Here is a 12,589-nt window from a genome sequence, read left to right on the forward strand (position 1 = left end):
AAGTGGGGTTAAATTTGACAGTATTCGTTGCTAAGTCTACGCTCTTGTTTGTCAAAACCGTGAACAGAGAATAGCAATTGACAAACAAGGTTTGCCTTACCGGGGGCCTTAACGTAACGCGAGAGGCACTTAGGGCTCGAACCTCACAGTGAGAGCGACAAAACCGAATACGTACTTAGAGAAGGTCATGTAGTAGAGACGCAGGCTCGTACTAGAAGACAAAAGATACTAGAGGCGGTGGTGATGTTTCGTTTGTGGGGGGGCTCAACTACACGGACCGCGCGGTCTTAGGCGTATTGCACGGTCCGCGCGGCTGCCCCCGCCGGAGACTCGAGTCCTCCCAAGGGCATGGGTGTTACCACAGCGTAAGTTAGTTTAAGTTAGATTAAGTAGTGTGTAAGCTCAGGGACCGATGACGTAAGCAGATTGGTCAAATAAGATCTTACCATAAATTTACAATTTTTTAACTGCGCGGTCATCAGCGCCCGTACGAAGTCCCAATTTTTTCACAGTGCAATTTTTTTCACACTTCAGTCTAGTCACTGTTACGAATGATGATGATGAAATGACGAGGACAACACAAACACCCAGTATCTGAGCAGAGAAAATCCCCAACCCGTCCGAGAATCGAAGCCGGGATCCCATGATCCGGAGGCAGCAGCGCTAGCCACTAGACCACGAGCTGCGGACTACTAGAGGCGATGAATAACGTGAAGCAACCTGTAAAAATGAACTTCACCGAAGGACAGTGCCTCTGATTGTTCTGGCTGGCGGCATAGTAGCGCGTTTTCCTGTCCCTTTTAGTATATATCGATAAAGAAAATATCGTAATAGAATAATTTGAAGCGGGCCGCTGTGGCCGAGCGGTTCTTGGCGCTTCAGTCTGCAACCGCGCGACCGCTACGGTCCGGCCTCGGGCATGGATGTGTATGATGTCCTTAGGTTAGTTAGGTTTAAGTAGTTCTAAGTTCTAGGGGACTGATGACCTCAGTCCCATAGTGCTCAGTGACATTTGAACTAATTTGAAACTGCCGTTTCGAATGGGTGTCGCCTGAAAGATATGATGAACGGAGTTTGTTTGGGGCGACTCCAGCTATACAAACATTGGCTAGCGTTGCTGCCTCTAGATCACGGCGTCCTGGGTTTGATTCCCGGCCGGGTCGTGGATTTTCTTCTCGCAGGGACTGGGTGTTTTTGTCCTCATCATTTCATCATCATTCGTGAAAGTGGCGAAACTGGACTGTGTGGGGACTGGTAACTTGCATCGACGCTGATAACCGCGCAGTTGAGTGCCCCACAAACCAAATATCATCATCCAGCTATACGGCGCTAGAACGAAATTGGAGGTACCTACCGAAACGCGAGAGAAAATGCACATGGTGACTCTCAGGAGGGACACTCGGTATTGAAATTAGCGTCCCCGTTCTGGATCGAGCCGCGACGCAATACTCGTTATACAACAAATCTTTGACCATACGAGATGCCGAGTGCAACGCTCGTTATTTTCTCTGAATTCTTAATGCACCAGACTGTTGTGTTTGCCCACTGTTCACAACGATAATTCCTACTGACATACGATATACAAGGTGTCCCAACTAACTCAGCCACCTTACGTATTTTCGAAAAAAAAAAAAACGGATTATGAAACATACAATTGGCCGAGGAAGCACCCGTTAAGGGGCTCACACAACGGGCATGAATGCATAATCCGTAAGGGTCAACGACCCTTTATAAAACTAGATGTAACGATTTTAATGCTTTTTATATTGGCCAGACGGGTAGATCATTTTAAGGAACGGTTCCGAGAGCACACATCCCTACATACAATTAAACATTCCACCTTCAAAGAACACCTTAAAACCAATAAGCATCACATTTGAAGCATTGCTGACAGTTTAGAGATTTTACACCCTGTAGATAAAGGGGGAACGATGGACCTACTAGAAGAGATGGAGATATTTATCCATTTACATAGTAAACCTGATAGCCTGTTAAATGAGCAGGTAATTTTTGAAAATAAACGGTTCTTGGAAACTTTTAGTGACTTCTTGTAATTTTACCCATTACCCATATGTTTTATGTAATGTACATTTATTCTGACTAACTTTGTTATACAGAAGTGTTAATACTGGTGAAGAGTCGTCCCGTAAAATTTTCGTAAGTTTATACCTCGCGAATTCCCTGGTGTCTTTACGACGTATTTTAGAGGTTGACGAGCCGGCCGGTGTGGCCGAGCGGTTCTAGGCGCTTCAGTCTGGAACCGCGCGACCGCTACGGTCGCAGGTTCGAATCCTGCCTCGGACATGGATGTGTGTGATGTCCTTAGGTTAGTCAGGTTTAAGTAGTTCTAAGTTCTAGGGGACTGATGACCTTAGATGTTACGTCCCATTGTGCTCAGAGCCATTTGATCCATTTTTTAGGGGTTGACGATGTTATAACTGAGGTGTAGTTTAGGTAGGCACTAATTATTACTTCTCGCTACCCATCAGTTTCCTTGTCATGTTTGTGTCCATCGTCTTATAATATCCTAGTGACCTAGTCCTTCCTGCACCAGTAACCGAACTGCGATATATCGACTCGTCGCCGTAGGATCTTACAAGGATATGGAAAAAGTTGTGAGGTCATCTTTGTCATGGAGTGACAGTTGCTGACTCTTGTCCAACGAGCACTTATGCTCTTGTGAGTATGTTTTGAAGGTCATGGATCTAATCTGTGTTATATTTCGTCACCTCATTACCCATATTGACCTCTCTCTTCAGCATAGCTATTACGAGACCAGTTAAAGGCACTGCTATATTTGCAACACGAACGTTACTGGATTGGAGCAGGTGAGTAGACTCCTTTCGGATCGATTTGTGTCTTTGTGTTCAAGATGGGTTCATGTAGGCTCGACGTAACAAATAGTAGTCGGTATACATCACATGTTCTGTACAGTTATACCACTAGGATATGAGTACTTTGGGTTTAATTGCGTAGTTGGTCTGTCTGGTTTTACTGTAGCGCAATGATGTTTGTAACTCTTATATCTGTACAAACAGAATAAATAATCACCACTACACATTTAAATGCCCAATAAAGTTGTATAGATATGACAGTTACAAACACCAGTGGGGAACAGTAAAACCAAACAGACAGACCAACTACGTAATTAAACCCAAAGTACTCCCATATGAACGACATTGTAATAAAAATCCCTGGCATAGAGAAACAACTGAAAGATTTTTAGAGCAAATAAACCACCAGGTCCGGATGCAATCCCAATTCGGTTTTACAGAGAGTGCTCTACGGCATTAACTCCTTACTTAGCTTGCATTTATTGTGAATATACAGCAGTTCACTCGACGAAAGATCGGTACCCAAAGACTGGAAAGTTGCACAGGTCACACCAATATTCAGGAAAGGTAGTAGGAGTAATCCACTTAATTACAGGCCCATATCATTAACGTCGATATGCAGCAGGATTCTGCGATTACATGATTAAGTAGTGAGATATTCAGATATGATACGTTGCAATATATATTATTCTGTGTTTTGCTAATTTGGACCTAATGTGGATTCGCATTTGACTCATTTTGTGGATCAGCTTCAGATCACCTCTTGTTTTGCACAGTCATCGTCCTGGTTTGGTTGAGCACTAATGGATACTTAATATCCATAGTGATGTAGTCTAATAATGGTATTTGCGCGACTTCCTGTAATGGGACTAATTTTGATTTCTGCATCCCATAGACACTCCCCAGTAATATAGTGGTACGAATTTGTTGGAAAAGGTGGTTCAAAAAGTTTGTAGAAATTTAACGTACGTAATACCTATTTTACGGTGTGGTATCTAAGACCTATTCCTTACGTGGACGCAAGGATCTCACCCCCTTTTTACTTCATCTGTATATGATCATGATACTGTTCTACATATGGTTTGTCGCTCCTTATACCCGTCTCTTACCTGTCCTAGCTGCGACGTAGCAGTCAGTATCCTGGTTTGGTTGAGCACTATTGGATACTTAATATCCATAGTGGTATAGTCTAATAATGGTATCTGCGCAACTTCCTGTAATGGGACTACTGTTGATTTCTTCATTCCATAGATACTCTCCAGCAATATAATGGTACAAATTTGTTGGTGAAGGTGTTTTAAAAAAGTTATAAGAAAGTTAAAGAAGTTTAACGTACGTAATATCTAATTTAGGTTGTGGTATCTAAGGCCTATCTCTTGCATAGACGGAAGGATACTTTTTACCTTGCGTATTTTGATTTTTACCTCTTACTGTCGTCATCGTCGAGTATTCCCGTGGTTCCTCCATTGTAGAATATTATCTACAACCATTGAGTACAACTGTAACGGTTCAATAGTTGCAGTGCCTTTTGTTGGTTCGTCCTATGTATATACTTACTTTAAAGAGTCCCAGTCCTTATAGCAAACCCAACCCCCCCCCCCCCCACACCTTTTTTATTTCATCTGACATATGATCATGGTACTGTTTTACTTATGATTTATCGGTTCCTCTTACCCGTCTTTTACCTTTTGACAACCAAGCGTCTGCCACGTATAGTCATACGTTTTGAAGACAATAGATATGCTGGACTGATGGTTACGTTACTATAACAGTTCTGTTTTATTAATACTTCTATGACGATACTGAAGATTTTACATTATGTATGAATAACTAATGAAATCTGATAGTGTACATTACAATGTATTATGGAGTTCTATTAAGACTAAGTTCTTTTAATTAGGTAAATTTAAATGTAACATTTGCAGCTTTTAAGCAATACGCTCTGTATTTCAATGTGACTTATTGCTCTGATATAACGTTCACTGTATAATTCTCATTACGTAAAGTAATATGCAACACTTTATTCTTTTAGTCAATATGCTCTGTATTTCAGTATGTAATTATTGCTGTGTTATATCCTCCACAGTTTTGGCCTGAAGATGATGTAGTGTAACGTCGAAACTGGCTGCCTAGAAATAAACTTATATAACGGCGATTGGTATTGTTTTTATTTAACATTGAACAGCCGTAGTCCCATACTCCACCAGAAGATGGAGTTACATTCATGAAGTTGACGTGGTCGTCTCTTTTGATGACACCGCCTGAAGTACTCTCCACCCGTAGCAGTTTACCTTCAAATTTTTTTACTCCAATAACTGCCATCATTATTCGCCGTCTTCCGACGTTCAGGAAATATGATAACGAGGTTGTCTCTCCATTTCCTTTCCACATCGCAGTATCACGGCCGAAGAACCGGGTTATGATTGGTTTCGCCCTTGAGTCTTCGATCTTGATCCACGTAAAGCATCATTTGCTCTGTTCATCAAGTCAGTACTGGTCCCGCTGCTGACCAGTACCAGCCCACCCAATTCGCCAGCTGAGCACCCTCTTCGACGTGGACCTTGGGTTGCAGGGTTGCCTCTTCCGCCAGTTCTGCCCCACCGATAGTATTCATCTCCGCCTTCAGTGCCGTTGAGGTCTTCAGGGTTACCGTGACGAGGGGCCCTCATGAGGTACTATCACCCCTGCCAGGTGAGCCAAGTATTTTTAACCAAGTTTCACTGCTCACAGCCGCTCCCTCCTTTCTCAACTGAGCTTGGGCTATAGCGAAGTTATCGACCTTATATTGAAAGTAAACCCTAGTTTTAGATATCGTGATATGTGCCTGGTGGAGTATGGACTGCAAGCGCAGTATAAATGGCACATGTGGCGAAGTCGTCAAGGTACTGGACTCGTTTCGGGGGTGAGCTAAATTTCAATCTCCATTTGGCTACCCTGATGTAGATTTTCTTTGGTTTCTCTAGATAACTTCAGGAAAACGACCAAACAAATCTCAGAAAAAGGCTCCAACCGAATTCCTTCCCAATTGCTGTCCAGTCTGTACCAACGTCCCATCCACACTAATCTCGATGTCGCGAGATGTCAAACTCTTTCCTATCCTTCGATTAATTTTTCCGCATTATTCAGGTAGAACTGTTTAAAGTGGGATAATTTCTTTTTCAGGTATTAACATTCTGCCGTAGGACAGAGAGTCGCAGACATCCTAGCGAAATGGACAAGCCAAAACTGTTCAGTCGCGACGGCGCGGCGTACACGGCGGTGGCAGAAGCCCAGATTGCCGAGCTGTGGTCCATCCTTAGTTGGCCCGAGGACCCACTGCCGGTGCTCGACGTCGGCTGCGGACCCGGCGACGTCACTAAGAAGGTACTTCGTTCCCGTGACATTGCCATACAGTCAGACAATCGAGTGAAGATCTCTGACATTTTCTTTGATCAATCCGAAAGTGGACTTGGACAGCACAGTGGTTTACTAGGCGTATGTGGAGATTGTATTCCCTTGCCTTCTTCCGACCTCTGAACAGAGTTACGCAGCTAGTTATAAAAGGACCTACAGTCAACGTGGACTCCGAACCACGATGCAACTAGCCAGTCATCAAACATTGCCAGAGCTGATAGAAGTGATACGTGCCGAATAAATATCCTTAGACTGATCGGAAAATCGAGCCTGAGGCCTTTGACTCAGCAGTCTGTCACTTTTTCCTTAATGGCTTCCATCCTCCCGTTCGAGCCCACCTCTGTTCTCACTATTTACATTACTGAGCCACTGATTCACAAATTTTGGAACGTATAATACTAGTCTGCGTGGCATCAGATTTCTGAAAACAAATACCTGATGCTATCTTGAATTTTTTAGGCTGATTCGAAATCTCTTTTTCAGTTTCTGCCTATCACGTAATGTTTTGACGCAAATATATATTTCTCTTGTAATAGGTATGCGTATTGTTAGAGGAAAATTTCTCAATATGGCTAAGTATACGCACCCCTGTTGATAATAGTTGTTGTTGTGTGACCTTGCAAGTGTTGTTTATCTCACAGGGTTGCATTACCGGCGCTATGTTGCAATTATTTTGTATATTTAAGACAGTGTTAATAAAACAGTTCGCCTATTGTTTGTGGTGACTACAATGTCAACACACAAATATATGAACAATCTAAACGTTTTGCGTTGCATTTGTGAAAATTATACATTGCCTAAGCAGAGAAAGGTTATAACAGGCTTCGTGAAGAACACTTAATCATGCTTATTCTAAAATGAAACTTAATGACCAGGACAAGGGATGGGCGCTAAAGACAATTTGCCGCTATTGTGTTCAGAGGTTAAGATAGCAGACGAAAGGAAAAGAAAAACTATGCATTCCATTTACGATTTCAGTGGCGCGGAGGAAGTCTAAAACTCTCCTTAATCAGTATTACTTGTGTTTCTTTAACGTTCAGGTTCAAAAATGGCTCTGAGCACTATGCGACTTAACTTCTGAGGTCATCAGTCGCCTAGAACTTAGAACTACTTAAACCTAACTAACCTAAGGACATCACACACATCCATGCCCGAGGCAGGATTAGAACCTGCGACCGTAGCTGTCTCGCAGTTCCAGACTGCAGCGCCTAGAACCGCACGCCCACTTCGGACGGCTAACGTTCAGGGATGCAGTTCGAAAAATAAGAAACAAATTACATATCCAAGCATTATTCAGCCATTAGGGCAGTTGCGCCTGGAGAAGATCTGATTGCTCCTCTTCCAACAGCTGTTTAAGATAACGTGGCAGAAGATGATGATGAAAATGAACTTGATGCCATTACCGAAGACTATAGTGATGTCTACCAGACTGAATGTTATTTTATTCCACAACTATTCTCTCAGAGTAAACTTAATGATCCGGTACGAGATTTGAGTTTGGGTAAGGAATCTGTGCAAGTACTTGGCTCCCGGTCAGAAAGTAAGAATCTTCTGGAACTAAGAATACATTACTCACGGGCATAGAGAGAGAATTAGATCCTTCATTCTCACAGAACGAGTCCTTGGTTTAATGCAATAACATAAACGAATTAATCCACTTCTGTGCCACTGAACATGATCCTACTCCGTGGAGACTTTTTCTAGAGTCATCAACGAGGAGCCTGAAAGATGCGTAACTACAGAATGGGTACGTGTATGAGTTCAAATGAAAGGGACGTATGGCAGCATGAAGATACTGTTAACAAATATCTGGTATGAGGAACACAAATGGCTTATCTTCGGTGACTTCAAAATTGTTAGTAGACTACACACATCAAAAAAAGTATTACATCACCCGACTTCCCAGAACTTCTGAAGATAGACGTTAACTATGAATATTGTATCACAGACACGGTCCCTTTGACTGATCAGAGATGTCACTAAACCCGCCCAAAGAAGTAAACAACTATGCATGAGCAGCGCCTATTAGATGGAGGGGGTCCGACAGCAGATCACTTAGAGGCATCCCATTAGGAAGGGGGTACACGGAACGTGTTGTCTGTAGTTCAACCATGCCTAGGAGGTCAATACCGCGGTTCGATAGCGTCCAAATTGTTATTTTGTGCCAGGAAGGGCTCTCAATAAGGCGTCTCAGAGTGAACCAAAGCGATGTTGCTCGGACGTGGAGGAGATACAAAGAGACAGGAACTATCGATGACATGCCTCGCTCAGCCAGCCCAAGGGCTACTACTGCAGTGGATGACCGCTGTCTACGGATTATGGCTCAGAGGAACCCTGACAGCAACACCACCATGTTGAATAATGCTTTACGAGAAGCCACAGGACGTCGTATTACGACTCAAACCGTGCGCAATAGGCTGCATGATGCACGTCTTCACTCCCGACGTCCATGGAGAGGTCCATTTTTGCAACCACGACACCATGCAGCGCGGTACATACGGGCCCAAAAACATGCCGAATGGACCGCTCAGGATTGGCATCACGTTCTCTTGACCAATGATTGTCGCACACGCCTTCAACCAGACAATCGTCGGAGACGTGTTCGGAGGCAAACCGGTCAGGCTGAACGCCTTAGACACACTGCCCAGCAAGTGCAGCAGGGAGGATGTTCCTGCTGTTTTGGGGTGGCGTTATGTGGGGCCGACGTACGCCGCTAGTGGGCATGGAAGGCACTGTAACGGATGTACGATACGTCAGTGCCGTCCTCCGACAGATAGTGCAACAATATCGGCAGCATATTGGCGAGGCATTCGTCTTCATGGACGACAATTCGCGTTCCCATTGGGCACATCTTGTGGATGACTTCCTTCAGGATAACGACATCGCTCGACTAGAGTGGCCAGCATGTTCTCCAGACATGAACTCTATCCAACATGCCTGGGATAGTTTGAAAAGGGCTGTTTATGGACGGCGTGACCCATCAACCACTCTGAGGAATCGATGCCGAATCGCCGTTGAGGATTGGGACAATCTGGATCAACAGTGCCTTGTGCCACGATGAATACAGGCATGCATCAATGCAAGAGGTCGTGCTACCAGAGGTACCGGTGTGTACAGCAATTTGGACCACCACCTCTGAAGGTCTCGCTGTATGGTGGTACAACATGCAATGTGTGGTTTTCATGAGCAATAAAAAGGGCGGAAATGATGTTTATGTTGATCTCCATTCCAATTTTCTGTACAGGTTCCGGAAGTCTCGGAACCGAGGTGATGTTAAACTTTTTTTGATGTGTGTATTAGGACAACAAGCTGGGTTTACAAAAAATATTGCTTTCTATGTGAATGGGTCTGTCGGACAAGGCAAAGACAGTGGAGTGCGAGAGTTTGACCAGCGCGGAGGAATTTTGTCCCTGGAATTAAAAATACCCTGCACGAATTGAATGCAGGGGTATAAAGCTTGATTCCACCTCTACGCTTAAAATTGGGTTTGATGAATCGATTTGTAAAGGCTGTACTGCAGAATGGACCCTACTTCAAACACTTTTCTAAGAAATTTCCCTTCATCACACAAGACAAATCGAAAGATGGAATTTTTGTTGCTTCCAAAATTAAGAAATTGATGAAGGACGAAGATTTTGAAAAGAAGAGCTAAGAGAGAAAAAGACACATGGGCCGACTACCCATCAGTTGCTGACAACTTTCTAGGGAATAACAAAATCCCTAATTACAAAGCCATTTTTGAAGAAATATTACAAAATTTCAAGAAGGTGGGTTTTAACAGGAATATGAAAGTCCACGTTCTACATTCACATTTCGACTACTTTCCGGAACATTTGGAACATTATAGTGAAGAGCAGGGTGGTTGTTTTCACCAAGATATTAAAGAGATGGAGAGGACGTACTAGAGGACCTGCAGTACAACTATGATGGCCGACTACTGTTGGATGCCGAAGGACAGTCATCATACACAAGGATCTACAAGGAAGTCAAAGAAGAGACAGTTGACTTCTTCCTTCTATACCAGGCAGCCACGAAGCAAATTAGGGGAGTTCCGCAGCGTATTACTTAAAAGTATTTCATTTTTATAATGTGTTTTGATTAGAAACTCACCTTGTGTGAAATGATGTTCGAATATATTTGTGTGCTTAGAAATTAAAATCGTCAAACGCCTACTTCTCATTTTGTGTAAAAATGTGACGTGATAGAGAAAAACGAAAGTTATTTCTAGAATCAGCATAAAAATTAATTGAAGAACATCTACTCTCAACCAATTATCTGACAAATTGTTTTAAACTGCAGACTAGTATTATTGCTGCAGAATTGTAATTAAGTCCAGAGAGACTCAAACAAAACTTCCACTTTGCATAGCGATTGGCTGTTCATTTTAAATATGAAGAAATGGAACACAATCTGCCTAAATAGGAGAGTTGACCCTACACTAAGCCTATTTATATTTCAATCATGTCTATCATGTAAGAAAAGAACAAATCCGTCTTTTGTGACTCAATGTTTATTTCATTTTTAACCAAAAGTATTTCATCTTTTCATACTAGGTATTATTAGTGGTCTATAATCTAAAGAAAATAATTTAATTATACATATTTTGTTAGAATATCAGTAGTGTTTCTTGGTAGCAAATTTAAATTATCTACTTAGAATTATAGGGTTGTGATTTATCACTTATTTTCAGCTTTCTATTATTTTCATGCGTTCATTGGTTCTTGTGGAGGCACTAGATTCACACACTACACATTTCCAGTTAATATTATGTCACATATATATTTAACTACACATAACCCTCCTGCTGCATGCTGCACACAACTTTGCTGACTTCCTGTAAGATTGACTTAGGGATCACGGAAGCTTAGAGGCTGAGAGTCGAATGGGATGTCAGGGTGGGGATGGAGGAAGGGTGGATGGTGGAGGCAATCTCTCTCTCTCTCTCTCTCTCTCTGTGTATTTGTGTGTGTGTGTGTGTGTGTGTGTGTATTAACTTTATAAAACTATTCTTGTATTTCTGCTAAGTTTTTAGTAATTTTATGACACGCTATGAAGGAGTGCGGGTAAGCTACTACAAACAGCATAGTGAAGGCATTATTGTGGCCAAGATAGAGACGAAGCCCATGCCTACTACAGTAGTACAAGTTTATATGCCAACTAGCTCTGCAGATGATGAAGAAATTGATGAAATGTATGATGAGATAAAAAATATTTATCAGGTAGTGAAGGTAGGGTAACAGAAGAAATATGGAATTTAATTGATGAAAGGAGAAAATATAAAAATGCACTTAATGAAGCAGGCAAAAAGGAATACAAACGTCTCAAAAATGAGATCGACAGGAAGAGCAAAACTGTTAAGCAGGGATGGCTAGAGGATAAATGTAAGGATGTAGAGGCTTATCTCACTAGGGGTAAGATAGATACTGCCTACAGGAAAATTAAAGAGACCTTTGGAGAGAAGAGAACTACTTGTATGAATATCAAGAGCTCAGATGGAAACCAAGTTCTAAGCAAAGAGGGAAAGCAGAAAGGTGGAAGGAGTATATAGAGGGTCTATACAAGGGCGAGGTACTTGAGGACAATATTATGGAAATGGGAGAGGATGTAGATGACGATGACGATGTGAAATTTACCGAACTATCAGTTTAATAAGTCACAGCTGCAAAATGGTAACGCTAATTCTTTACAGACGAATGGAAAAACTGGTAGAAGCCGACCTCGTAGAAGATCAGTTTGGATTCCGTATAAATGTTGGAACACGTGAGGCAATGCTGACTTTACGACTTATCTTAGAAGAAAGGTTAAGGAAAGGCAAACCTACCTTTCTAGTATTTTTAGACTTAGAGAAAGATTTTGACAATGCAGAGCTAGTTGGCATATAAACTTGTACTACTGTAGTAGGTATGGGCTTCGTCTCTGGAATACTCTCTTTCAAATTCTAAAGTTGGCAGGGGTAAAATACAGGGAGCGAAAGGCTATTTACAATTTGTACAGAAGCAGAGGGCAGTTATAAGAGCCGAGGGGCATGAAAGGGAAGCAGTGGTTTGGAAGGGAGTGAGACAGGGTTGTAGCCTCTCCCCGATGTTATGCAATCTGTATATTGAGCAAGCAGTAAAGGAAACAAAAGAAAAATTCGGAGTGGGTATTAAAATCCATGGAGAAGAAATAAAAACTTTGAGGTTTGCCGATGACGTTGTAATTCTGTCAGAGACAGCAAAGGACTTAGAAGAGCAGTTGAACGGAATGGACGGTGTCTTGAAAGGAGGACATAAGATGAACATCAACAAAAGCAAAACGAGGATAATGGAATGTAGTCGAATTAAGTTGGGTGATGCTGAGGGAATTAGATTAGGAAATGAGAC

General features: G+C 42.3%; 1 protein-coding gene across 1 annotated transcript in view; it reads left to right on the forward strand.

The window, feature by feature from the left end:
- Positions 1-12,589, forward strand: part of LOC124777637 (juvenile hormone acid O-methyltransferase-like) — a 124,418-nt gene that overhangs the window by 29,878 nt on the left and 81,951 nt on the right. The window contains exon 2 of the mRNA XM_047253112.1: positions 5,997-6,197. Within this exon, the coding sequence (XP_047109068.1) occupies positions 6,045-6,197 (153 nt within the window). The 5' untranslated portion in view covers positions 5,997-6,044. The remainder of the gene's footprint in view (positions 1-5,996; positions 6,198-12,589) is intronic.

The sequence above is a fragment of the Schistocerca piceifrons genome, chromosome 2 (assembly GCF_021461385.2).
Source record: "Schistocerca piceifrons isolate TAMUIC-IGC-003096 chromosome 2, iqSchPice1.1, whole genome shotgun sequence".
In the NCBI taxonomy this organism is placed as follows: Eukaryota; Metazoa; Arthropoda; class Insecta; order Orthoptera; family Acrididae; genus Schistocerca; species Schistocerca piceifrons.